The sequence below is a fragment of the Magallana gigas genome, chromosome 2 (genome assembly GCF_963853765.1).
Source record: "Magallana gigas chromosome 2, xbMagGiga1.1, whole genome shotgun sequence".
NCBI lineage: Eukaryota > Metazoa > Mollusca > Bivalvia > Ostreida > Ostreidae > Magallana > Magallana gigas.
The window spans coordinates 47,017,671-47,030,729 of record NC_088854.1 but is presented as its reverse complement, the minus strand read 5'-3'; the positions used below and the strand labels follow the sequence as shown (position 1 = coordinate 47,030,729).

The following is a 13,059-nucleotide window of genomic DNA, read 5'->3' as shown; positions in this document are numbered from 1 at the left end:
ATTGACTGACAATAAAGGTGTACGTAACAGTTATATAAATAATTAAAATCCAGTCGAAAATTTAAATAGTTACCTGTATCAATCTTACCGAAGGTTGTACGGAGTGATTTTCATATATGTGTACCAATGATACATGCAATTTTGTGTAAAATCAATAAAAGGCAATATGTAAAAGATTTTCTATAGTTACGTAAATAGTGTATTTTAATGTTCTTCGTCTCCAGTGAACTTCAATTATCAAAACACCTTGACATTATATACCAAAAGTGTATTTAGATTACAAATCCTCAAAGAGCAGACATATTTTGCCTACTCGGCCTCGCCTCGAACAGCCTGCTCAAGTTGTCTGGTTCCCTCCTGCTCCTCTCGGGAACCAGCCCAGATTCACTGCCCGTTGTCTCCTTATCTTTGGTCCTGCTGCATACAAGTACTGTGAACATTGCTATGACGATGGCGATTACGGCTACTGCGCATGACGTCAGAGCTATTCCAAGGGACTTCTTGTCTTTGCTACTAAACCCACCATCATCTGTAATAACGGTGTGTATATTTGCTTATAATAAAATTGTTGATACCAGTTAAACAGGACCAAATTAAACAATCAAAGTACATGTACTGTTAACAAAAAAAAAAAAAAAAAAAAAAATCAAACCCCAAAACCACCACAACAAATCCAAACACCAAACAAACATAAAAACAGCCTTTTTAAAAATTTTTGCTTTGGGATTATAAATATCTAAAAGTCAAATTATTTTGCATTTTCCCATATCTTTCCGTATTTGATTATCAAAACAACAGAAAACAATTTGTCCGGTTTCCGCATTTAGGGTCATTTAACTATGCTTTATTGTTCCAATACCTATGTCACCCCTTGATTTATGCTGGAGAAGGAAGCTGCTGTTTTCGTAGGTAAAGAATCGGATGAACACAGACTGGTGGGCGGGGTAGGCCAGGCGCAGGGCCTCGGTGACATTACCGTCCTCCTCGTACATCTTCCTGAATCCGAACACCGCCGAGTAATTGTAACCTAAAGAATGTGAGCTTAAAATTGTAAACCGTCAAGTTTTGTTATCCTAAACACTTAAGCCTAAAAATTGAAACCTTCGTGTTTTATCATAAAAATCATAACTTGGTTTTTAGTTCATTAACCTTACCCAAATGAATTATCTTTTATTGCAACCGTTTTAAACCACGTAGTGTAAAAATTGCATCGTTTCTTGTGGAGTTAAAATACTATTTTGGCATACAACAGTTATCATTCTTATAATATTGTTAAATAAAACTGTCTCGGTAACTAATTTGTTATAAAAATTCATGGGTTTCCTTTTATATACAGTATGAATAATTTTATAAAATGAAATATATCGGAAAGGACACTACGGATTAAATATATTGGAAGTGAGTCGTAAAACCCTGTGAAGGAGTAAAATAGTTTAGAGAGGCAGATCTATTACCTGCGAACCAAACTAATCAACTAAATATAAACTTATTTAATTTATTTAAAACGTGACCAGATGTGTATAACAAAACGACCGAATTACCGTCAAATATCCGGAGACAGGACCTGCCAACCGTACACGGCTGGTCGTATTGTGTGGTCTGGATCAGGAACAGCTCCAACAGCTCCCCGGGCTGTCCCGTGATTCTCCAGTCGTAACACACGTCATACCTGTTCAAATATTTTTATTACATGGCGTAATTTCATTACAAATTTTTCGAACTTTCTGACGAGCGGGAAAACGTTCTCGAATATATCCATCACAACCCTTCTTATCAGAAATCTTGATATAAGATATATATCAAATGTTTTGAGATTTGAGTTAACCTAATTCATTTCAATGATATAGGCTAGGTCTATAACATTTTAAAATTTATTGAAAGCGACTACATTTTGTATAAAATTTTAACATTTCATGATGTATGAGAGATTAAGTGGATTCAATGCATTTTTTTTTTAATTTTGAAAAGCCACAGAAGTGGTGATTGTACACAGTAATGACATAATGATTGAAAAATCACGTTGAACGAAGCAATAAGAGGAATATTGAAGGACATTACGATGAAGATGGAGCATCATTGAATGGAAAATAAATTCGTCTGGCTGCTGACGTTGCCGTGACGTCACGGACATCATCTGGATTGCTGCATGATGCATCTACACCTGAAACAAAGCCACTTTTCCCTAAGCAAAATATAAACATATTATACAGAGGTAGTTAAAAAATTTAATCTTAATAAATTATTATTACTGAGAATGTATAGGCAAAAGAGAGAGAGAGAGAGAGAGAGAGAGAGAGAGAGAGAGAGAGAGAGAGAGAGAGAGAGAGAGAGAGAGAGAGAGAGAGAGAGAGAGAGAGAAGAAAAACTTACATGTACGTGATAGATATATAATAAAAAGCAAAACAGTTGTTCTACAACGTATGCACATTTGATCCTGAAAATAAATAAAATGTTTAAGTTCATTAGTTAATCATTGTAAAATATTCAAGACAAGTCACAAACTTTAAAATTATCAGATTGTTTTCAGGACATTGTAGCAGAATTTAACAATACTTCGTACATTCTGTAAACTTGTCATTTTACCTTTTTATACATTTATAAATAAAGGAACATAAGCTACATGAGCCTACCAAATGCAAATAAAAGTTAAACGACTTGTTCTTTGATGAAATATGTCATAAAAAAGTTTATTTTTTCAAATTATACTTAGAATTCTTACCTGTCCAAAATTGCAGTATAATAGACACAATCTTCACTAGACAGATCTAACAACTCGGACAGGAAATACCTACATCTGCTCACATGTTCACGGAACACAAATCCCCATTGTCTGTCCTAAGACCACAGAATATCCAGCACCAGAGCATGGCAATACTTCAACTAGTTAAAATACTCTTAAAGATATTCCGTTTGTCAATATTTTCATAAATTGTTAAAATCTTTTATAAAAGAGGAATTCGTCTCTTTAGTGAACTGTATATAAGCCGTTATGGTTGACCACATATAGAAACACCATTTCTGTGTACAGTCAGCAACAAACCTTCAACTCTTCTATGTACCAATCTCACAGAAGAGTATTGAACATCTATATATTTTATTCTTAGTTTTTGTTGATTTTTTTTTTTGCAAGGCTTTAGATGGCGAAGGTTGAGTTATGTTCAAGAGAAGAGTTCGTCGATTTATTTTTTAAAAATCCAAAAAGGGGATTCCAGTATGGTTTATCTTTGAACGTTATGACTCCAAAACCAACGAAATAAACGTTTTGACCATGAAAGTTTATGTGCACTATTACTATTATATATATACGGTATAACAAGTGATTGCATCTCCTAACCGCTCAGTCGGAAATACCCGATAGTCCAAACTCTATTCTAATAACTTTCATGTGCATAGTAAATAGGTGGCACTAACAGGGAAATCAACGTAATAATAGAGGAACAGAAGTCACAATAAAGCATTTGTGTATTTTTTTTTGGTTTTTTTTTGTGAACACACCATACTTTTTTTTATGAAAATGTCTTCATCATTCATTATGCAGTGAATTATAGATTTTAAAAAAAGATCTATAATTCAATAGAATGAAACTAGTATTGTATATTCTATTCATAAAAAATGCATGATCCAAATGTTTTTGAATAAATATTTTCTCCGAATACGTCCATAAATCTCCGTTTTATCTTTGGATCGTTTCAGAAGAATACTTTATAAAAAAAAATGTCGGAAGTCGTCGTGATTTAACCTTAACATTGGAAATATAAAAGGAATCCTAATTGCGAGTAGTCATAGGAGCGTGGTGATATTCATAAAGGGAATTTAAATGACAAATTACGGTCAACGATTGAACGTAACCAACGTCTAGAACCCCTGTAACAATTGAAGCGATCGACGAACTCAACTTAGAATGCACCGCATTTAAAGGTCTCAGTGATTGGCTTTGTCAAAGAATCCAAGTTTCTGGACAACTAGAGTGTGTTGGGATAAACAAAACAACACTAATCCTCGAGTTTACAATCAAAGTATGCTGTAGATTTCTCAAAAATGAAGAGAAATGGCTTGATATCTGTGATCATTTGGTGTTTTGTAAGCTGTAGCTTCGTTGGCAGAGGTAGGTTTTCATTTTTGATAAAACAGATCAATAGTACATGTACGTGCTATTGTGTTTTCTGGCCTATCGTAATCGTTTCACAGTACATATGCCTTAAGGGATTAAGAAACCATTATAATTCGGTGAAGAGTTCAAATCATTGGTTTAATTGATTGATTAATGCAAAACTGTATCTATATCTTTTTTGTTAAAAGAAACATTGGTTCTCAGGAGCAATCTGATTTTAAAAACTAATCGATTTTCATCGATCTTAGCAAAAGCACTGTCTGGTCCTTAGATGATGTTGCAAAGTTATAAAAATGGACATATCTTCTCAAATTTAATTCTGATTTATTTCTAAGACTTTGAAAATGACTGACAACCTTCTTCACAGTATAATTTAGTTTAATAGGTCCTAGTTACGCGTGCCTTAGTTCTGTATTCTTCAATGGATAGGTTTGTTACCGGTAATTCTACAAACGATTTTAAGCCACTTTCATATAAATGTTTATATCTACGTAATCAGTAGGTACGAAAGTTGAAACAAATGCAGTTTTGTGACATACTCTTTGCTTAACACATAACAGTAAATGGTAACTGAATGCATTCACAACTGCGCTTACAAATTCTCTGTGAAACTATATATATATATATATATATATAGTTTCACAGAGACTTAAAGCCTTTTCCCGTTATGTATAAAAAAGCCCAAGCTGATGTACTAACTTGCTATGATTATTATGGATGAAAAAGTCTGTTTAATTGTCCATTTACTAATTTACTAATATTTTGTTTTGTATACTAGTAAATGGCCAGACATGTAGCGAATCTAATGTTTCAGTGTCCATTAACTAATACATGTATTTTGTTTTGTATCCTAGTTATTGGCCAGACATGTAGCGAGTCTAACAAAAGGAACACCGAGGCTCTTCCCACAGCCACAGTCTCCCTACAATCCTACAGTTCCCCGGGGTGGAGGGTCACGTACTACCCGTAAGTGATGTACTAGTCTCTTTCTGTGGTGAGAAGAATAGGGTGGGTACAAGCATGATGTGCTTGATGGCACTTTAAGCAAAGTTCAACTGATTGGACCAATCCGCTTTTATTTGTAATTTCTTAAGAAGAAGATTTTTGAAAGTTTGAATACTAGTAACTAGGCTTTACACTGGAAAAATAACATTTGTATGCCTGTATGCATTCTGCCATGTTACAGGTCCCTCGATCTGTCTCATTGTTTTAGCGAGCTTGTTTAGTTGTTACATTTCCAATGACTTTAATGACACAAACCTGCCACCAACCAACTCCGTGGAAAGAATTCAAGGGAAGTTTCTTGAAGGTCCCAGAAACCGTATAACCACTAAATATCTTTTGACAGTTTAATTTAAATTCAATCGAAACATCAACCTTTGTTAACAATTATTCTGGCGTTCAGAGAACATGCAGTGCAGTCGGGTTTTCTTATTTTTATTGTTAGTGCTTTGAGATTGACCCTTTACAACTACACGTATATCTGTAAATGTTAAACACCTATCGTATTTGTATAGCTGTGAACTTTCTATTATTATAGACACCTATAACAAAACTAAATTCTATATAATTCAAATCCTTCGTTTGTTCATGTTTTCATTTAAAAATGGCAATAGCGAAAAAATAGCAGTTTTTGCTAGAATTCTAGATAATTAATCAGTGATCTTGTATTTTTCAAAAAAACTTTTATTAATTTAAACTATTGAAATGTTTGTAGGTATTTCTATGTCCATGTAAACAAACTTAACTTTTTAAAATTGTGTCACTTTACTCTATATTTATGTATTTCATTCAAAAACATACATTTAGAAGAAGTGAAAATCAATGTATCTACCTAAAGCAGAACCCATCTAAAACATTGTACATTATAGTAGGGAAATAAATCAACATATCTACCAAATTAGAACCAAACTGTTTAGTTGATTCAGAGACTACACAATCGACGGGAGAACTACCCGACTGAAACTCCATTAGACGATCAATACTCAAATACTCAAGGCTCAGTGTTTTTTTGACAATCTTTCATTTAAAAAAAAATAACGATCCATGGTTAAAATGCTGGGTCGGCAAATACAAATAGAAATCAAATTAAATCTTTAAATTTGTACCGCATTCGTGATGCATTCATGCCCCACTCTTTCAGAAAGTGTAGAATATCACCTTTGACATGGTTATTACACTGAATGATTTTCTATTTTGAGGATTTAAAAAAAATGTGCAGAGACTTATATAAGGACTTAAAATAAAAAATGAATTAATTATTCATAATAATTAAAAAAAAACCGCATTCTACCCATTAAAAACAATTCTTCAAATTTTCATCTAAACGTTTAAGCCATTTTGTTTGCTGTATTTTGTAGTTCCTCATAGTGATTTGACATTTGAGGAAATCAACCAATATCTTGTATTTTTTATTTTATCTTTTAAACTTCATATCTCTGTAGGTTTTCAACAATCAAGTTTTAAACGTTAAAGCTTCGAATTTTTTTTGCTTCTACACAAAATGTTTTAAAGTTTATTAGCATAAATGTAGTATTTTATTGTAAAAACTATATACAAAGTGATGATCAATTGTCCGAAATCAAAACTCGTTTTGTAAATATACAAATTTAAACAAATGATAAAAGCCTTTTTCGAATGGAGTTCCATTATTCATACGAGATGTAGTTGACTGACGCCTTTGAATATTTGTGATAGAGAAATGGACTGTCAATGGACCATTGGTGCCAGCAATGGTTTCCGGATCATGGTGGACGTCAGAGAGTACATCATAGAGGACGGCGAGGGGGCGGACTGTGTGTACGACTCTCTGAGGTTCTATGACGGTGAGTAGTAGTGAGTACTAATGTACATGTACTGTGTGTACGACTCCCTGAGGTTCTATGATGGTAAGTATAGTAGTTATTTCTTATATATATGTACTGTGTGTACGACTCCCTGAGGTTCTATGATGGTAAGTATAGTAGTTATTACTTATATACATGTATATGTACTGAGTGTACGACTATCTGAGGTTCTATGATGGTAAGTTTAGTAGTTATTACTTATATACAGTGTATATGTACTGTGTGTACGACTCTCTGAGGTTCTATGACGGTGAGTAGTAGTTAGTACTAATGTACTGTGTGTACAACGCTCTGAGGTTCTATGATGGTGAGTAGTAGTTAGTACTAATGTACTGTATGTACGACTCTCTGAGGTTCTATGATGGTGAGTAGTAGTCAGTTCCAGAGTATTGGGTGTACGACTTTCAATACATGTATAACTATGTATGCCATATCGTCATTATGTAGTCTTACAGTGATAAACGAAACATGGAATAATAGTACATACGAGTTTATTCAAAATCATTATTATTGTACATTCACCAATAAGTAAGCAATGCATACTTCAACGATTAAAAAAAACAAAAAAAACACCCCCCCCCGAATTTGATTAAAATTGATAGTAACACCGAATGTTGATAGCACTCTTCGTGTATAATCGATGTGTTACCGTTCCTAGGAGCAAATACCGGAGCCCAGGTTACCTCTGTCTGTGGGACGGCCCGCTCGGGGAGGATGTTCGTGTCCAGTGGTCCGGCGGCCCTCCTACGGCTCACAAGCGATTACAGTATACAGCAAGCAGGCTTCACAATGAGATATATCATGACAAAGACTGACGGTATCAAAGCATTTCATCGTCCTTTACAAACATGTCAGCTCTCCATCGTAGTTTATCTGTTGTAGCATACAACGTTTTCTTGTAGATCACGGCGGATGTGGTACTGCAACCACGTTAACAGCAACAACTAACACAGTCCAGTACATCACTAACAAGCAGTGGCCAGACTCCTACGATGAGTAAGTGTAAAATTTTCGAATTCTTCCAAAAACAATAGACCATTCCATGAACATTGTTTATGCCAAATATAATCTGCTGCATAAATTAATCTTAATAAAGTAATGATTTGAAATGTTCCAAGACCTGAGGAGTTTTAGGAGGTAAATTTTGTATTTTAACAGAAATTCATTATGTCGATGGACGATTACTAGTTCCTCGGGTGGCAAGGTGTCGATGACGATTCTGTTTTCTGATATGCTCAGTGGGGAGGAATGTTACTCAGACACGTTAGAAATATTCGACGGTAATTCCAAGGTTTTCATCTCATTGATAAATGTTTTGTGATGAATTAAATAATATTTATATCATAATTGGTAATTGTTTCTACCCTGTATATTTTCTTTCTTAAAATATTAACATGACATTATCAATTAATAACTTTTGATGAAAAATTGATGAAATAGCGGATTGAACGATTTTTAATAGCGAGTCGATAAATTAATTTAAACACAACACCGTACCAAATTATTATTATCATGGGGTTTCGTTTGTTATAGGATCATCAAGAACTGACCCTTCCCTCACCCAGGGGTATTTTTGTGATAGCAGGGGTACGTTCCCAAGCAGAAGCAGCATGACTTTTGTCACTTCCGGTACACAAGCGTTCATCAGATTCAGATCCATTGCAAGCGGCTGGAGAAGGCATGGATTTTTTCTAAGCTTTGTAGATGTACAAGGAGGTTAGTAAAATCCTAATACTGGATATCTAACAAATTCAATTTTGAAATATCATATTTTCCGTATTGGCAATTATTCGATAATTTTTAATTAGCTGTTTATATTCCTATTTATTATGTCCTTATTTTTTTTATATATAATATATTCAGTTACTTTGCCAATAAACAGTCACCGTGAACAATTGTCAATAACCTTTTCTTTACAGCTGTGACAACTACCCAGGCACCTACCACGACCACCACCCAGCCCCCTAATGAAGTGTGTAGCAGTGGCACGGTCCAGTTGACCGCCAACAACGACACACAGCTCATCCAGTCCCCCAGTTACCCTATCTTCTACTCACCGTGAGTTTTGCGCTTTTTGATTAGATTCGAATTAAACGGCTAAAACTCTTTAATTGTTGGATAGAAATTTATGCCAAACATAAAAGTATTATTTAGTACATGTACTTATGTAATGAAAATTGAAAAAAATACTAAAAATATCCAGTTTCTATTTAAAAGAATCATTGTAGTGTGTATAGCAAATTAACTAAGGTTTAAAAAATGGACTGATACATGACAGAAACGTCATAATTCTCTTAGTCTTTTGCCGCCTATTTGTAGTAACGTTAACATTGCTAAAGACAGCCAAACTAAAAGCACAAAAATTTGTAAGGGAGTTTTACAGAATAAAAATGACTAGGTTCGGTTCCTTCCATGTGCCTTTATGGTATATTATGTATTTACCTCAGAAACATGCTCTGTTCCTGGTTGATAACGGCGCCAACAGGAGCCCTGATTCAGCTGAAGGTCATTGATTCCTATCTAGAGGACACTGACGGTTGTGTTGGAGACTATGTCCATATACACGACGGTAAAAATAACCATATGTATAGAAGTATTTAACTATGTACCAACCATGATATGTCCTTCTTATTCATAAAACTTTTTGTTTCAATTAAAAAAAATTAATTAAAAGAAAAACATTGCAATAAGCATTTATTAACCACTTTGGTATGTGTGGCTTAGTTCGATTCTTTACATTCATATCTAAATTGTTTTCTTGATATTTATTTATCTTTATTTTGTTGAAAACAACTTTTATAATTATTTAGTGAATATGATCCCCAAAAAAGAATAATATACTAAAGTAGAACTGCAAATAAAAATTTAAGTATCTAATATCCAATTGCGAAGAAAAGGGAAGAATTGCGTGATACACAATGAAAAATAAGAATGGAAATTTACTGCAACATCCGAAATCTAAATGCCATATGCCATATGCATGTTGAGGTTTATTTGTCCTGATCCAATCGTTGAAGGCAGCAACGCCGACTCTGCAGTGATAGCCACTTACTGTGGAGAGATCTCCAGCAGTGTCAACTCCACCAGCAACAGGCTGTACATCCAGTTCCGGACGGACGGATCTGTGGGCCAGAGAGGGTTCCAGCTGGAGTACACAGTTCTCTATGACTACTGTAAGTTATAGTACCGAAACATTGAGTGTAAGACTAATTTAGAATCTGTAATGTTAAAGTGCTAACACAGAATGATATTGATACATGAAGCTGTCTGTATATACTATCAAGTATCATCATCCAATAAACACAGTCTGTAACATTGCAATCTTACGGTGGTTTGTTTTGTAGCTGCGCCGTCCTGTGCCCCACCTGCAGGAATAACTAATCTGGAGGCAAACGCTACAGCCCAGTATTTTGAATCTCCAAACTACCCTGACAACTACAACAGGTAAATAGTTACTCCAAAGTACCATATGATAACAAAAAATAATCTTTAGATAAAGTATACTGACAGAAGGTCCTGCATGATCATCATATTCATGGTTTCTTGATTTCAGCTCTTCAACGTTTTATTGGTTAATTCACAATCCGTCCGATACCGGGTACATCCGGCTCGAGGTGGAAGATTCCAGAATAGAAGCAGATCCATACTGTACCTATGATAAAGTCACAGTGTATCGAGGTAAGACAATTTTAGGATTGTATTTCTTTCACCAAACAAAACTACAGTGGTAGAGGAGTATGCCAAATAAAAGAATCCCTATTATGAATTGCACCTATTTGGTTTTTTTTGTACAATTATAATATCAACAAAAGTGCTTAACGTCAGGCATTGGTATACGTGTGCATTTACAAATACATGAATCGAATAGCTTTTAAAGCAGTCTAGAATTTGGACTTCACTCTTGCTGTCTTCATACCAGGGCTTAAAGTAGACTCTTGGACAAAGTCTCCAAATTGGAACCTACTTTGAATTTAACTCGCCATTTTCAAATTCAGGTCTCTAGTAGTAAAACTTTATGTAGCATTAAGATATCTGCATATTTTCTCTCTTGACATTAAATATACTGTTGAAAATAATAAAAGAAGTGTATTGTTAAAAAGGTTTTTATTTATTGCACATTTCACGTCTGGCAAAAAAAAGATGTCCATCCATCCAGTCATATCAGTAAAAAATGACACATCACACTAATTATTATAACATTTTCTGGCACAGAAAGTTTTCTTTTACTTTGATTCTTGGGAGACAAGTCTACTAAATCTCCAAATTTGTACATTGTTTTGAGTGGATACGTAAAAGGAATATCTCGTACGAAGTTCTTTCAAATTGACGTAACAAAATAAGTTTCCCTTTGCGTTATGTTAAAGTCTCACAAATATTACTAAATATATTTATCTCATGCAGTTTTGCATATAAAACTTCATTGGAAAAAGTATCTTCTTTGTATATATTAATATAGGACTGACACATGCCATATTGCTTAAATAGTCCGCCATTTTGTTTATATTTTGAAAGATTTTTGAACCCGGTGTAAAATTTTTGAGAACGAATCGAAACAAACCCTAACCCTAACCCTGGCTTTTAATTTAAGTCCCAAAACCCGAATTTAAGTCGCATATGCGACCTATTTAGTCACAACTTCGAGTCCTGCAAACACTTGTTGACTTTTTCCTCTAGGACCCTGCACTACTTACCCCATCCTGTCCTCGTTCTGTGGAGTGGAGAAACCCACTGTCACACAATATACTGGTTCCTATGTACTGGTGGTCTTCACGACTGACGCAACCGCCGACTTCCGGGGCTTCAGGATCAAGTACTACGTCACCACAGGTAAAAAGCAGTTTGACTTCTCTCTTAATTACTGTGATTCAAGAATCAAAGCGTGTATATTATCATAGTTTTCCAACCCAGTCTCGTAAAGTTTTCCATAACTGTCATGAATATTTCAGGAATGTAATCAAGACATGACCAATTATTTGAAGAAATCAAAGAATACAAAATTTTGTTTCATCATTCTCTGTAAAGTTTTAATTCAATTAAAATTATATTTTGTTCATCAGAGGTAGAAAAAACCAGTACATTCTGGCGAGATGTTGCTTTGATTGCTGGCGCCACTATAGCGGGAATAGCAGCTGTAGCTATAATTGTGGGACTGGCAGTGGCCGCAAAGAGAGGTAAACTCCCTGGTATGAAATCGAGTGGACCCAAAAAGCGACGCCTATCGGTGTCAAGTTTAAGTAGCAGCAGTAGCAGCAGTGATGAAAGTGATAAGGAGTCCAGTAACAAAAGGAAACGCCCAAAGACAGCGCTTAGATCTAAAACAAAAGTAAGACTTCCACCAGTCAAATCTGCTAAAGTCGAAACACTTCCAAAAGTCTCCATTAAGGGACAAAGCAAGTTACCACCAATTGCTAAAAAGTGATCTGCTCTATTTACTATGAAGTATGAATGTTTGTATGTTTGTGGAAATTTTTATGTGCATCTTTTTAAATTGTTTTTTATGTGTGTTTAATGTGAAAAATAATTGAAAATTACTGAAGAATGAATCATTGAAAAATGATGCAAACGAATTTAAATATACAATTTTTTCTGTGATACTGTGTATAATCTTTGTAGTCATTTTATGAACATTGTTTATTTAATCCAATATTTACAGGTCGTATTAAAATTAAAACTGTATAGAATGAAATTATAAAGATATTTAAGTGATATTATACTTTTGACGTGTAGTAATGTAGTTTACAATTGGTATAAAAACAGCATTAACTCTTTGTTTGATATTGTGGAAGAAATGCCTCTAAACGAGAACTACCCATTATAGTTAGTACTTTTGATATATAAACTTATTGTTGATACATTTTGTAGAAATAAATGTTGAACAGTTTTTTGCTTTTTTAATATAGTTAAGAACGTTGGATCCTGCGATCAAAAGTCTTAAAGTTTTTTTTAAAAGTTTTTAAAAAAATGTACACACATAGCCTAACCAAAATTCAAAACAAAATATTGGGGTCTATTTTCGTCATTTTGGTGCTACGATGTATTTAATATGACCTTTCTGCACTGAAAGTGCAGATTGCACATAAATCGCTTTTCCCTCTATATTTT

General features: G+C 34.2%; 2 protein-coding genes across 3 annotated transcripts; one reads left to right on the top strand and one right to left on the bottom strand.

Moving 5' to 3' along the window:
- Positions 1-147: 147 nt before the first annotated feature.
- LOC105333169 (uncharacterized) lies at positions 148-2,857 on the bottom strand. Its single transcript, XM_011436014.4, has 6 exons — positions 2,720-2,857; positions 2,371-2,434; positions 2,059-2,161; positions 1,542-1,669; positions 860-1,027; positions 148-529 (listed from the first exon to the last, which is right to left on the bottom strand). The coding sequence occupies exons 2-6, from the start codon at positions 2,426-2,428 to the stop codon at positions 288-290; spliced, it is 699 nt and encodes a 232-aa protein (XP_011434316.3). The 5' UTR covers positions 2,429-2,434; positions 2,720-2,857; the 3' UTR covers positions 148-287.
- Positions 2,858-3,870: 1,013 nt separating this feature from the next.
- On the top strand, positions 3,871-12,838 carry LOC105333168 (deleted in malignant brain tumors 1 protein). 2 transcript variants are annotated; one of them, XM_011436011.4, is made up of 14 exons: positions 3,871-4,105; positions 4,966-5,077; positions 6,809-6,936; positions 7,616-7,774; positions 7,860-7,953; positions 8,116-8,237; positions 8,491-8,673; positions 8,877-9,015; positions 9,405-9,526; positions 9,975-10,130; positions 10,302-10,401; positions 10,511-10,635; positions 11,632-11,784; positions 12,015-12,838. In XM_011436011.4, the coding sequence occupies exons 1-14, from the start codon at positions 4,039-4,041 to the stop codon at positions 12,374-12,376; spliced, it is 2,022 nt and encodes a 673-aa protein (XP_011434313.3). In that variant the 5' UTR covers positions 3,871-4,038; the 3' UTR covers positions 12,377-12,838. The 2 variants fall into 2 exon arrangements, with proteins under 2 accessions (XP_011434313.3, XP_011434315.4); XM_011436013.4 differs by lacking the exons at positions 3,871-4,105; positions 4,966-5,077; positions 6,809-6,936 and adding an exon at positions 7,252-7,321.
- The last annotated feature ends 221 nt before the right edge of the window (positions 12,839-13,059 follow it).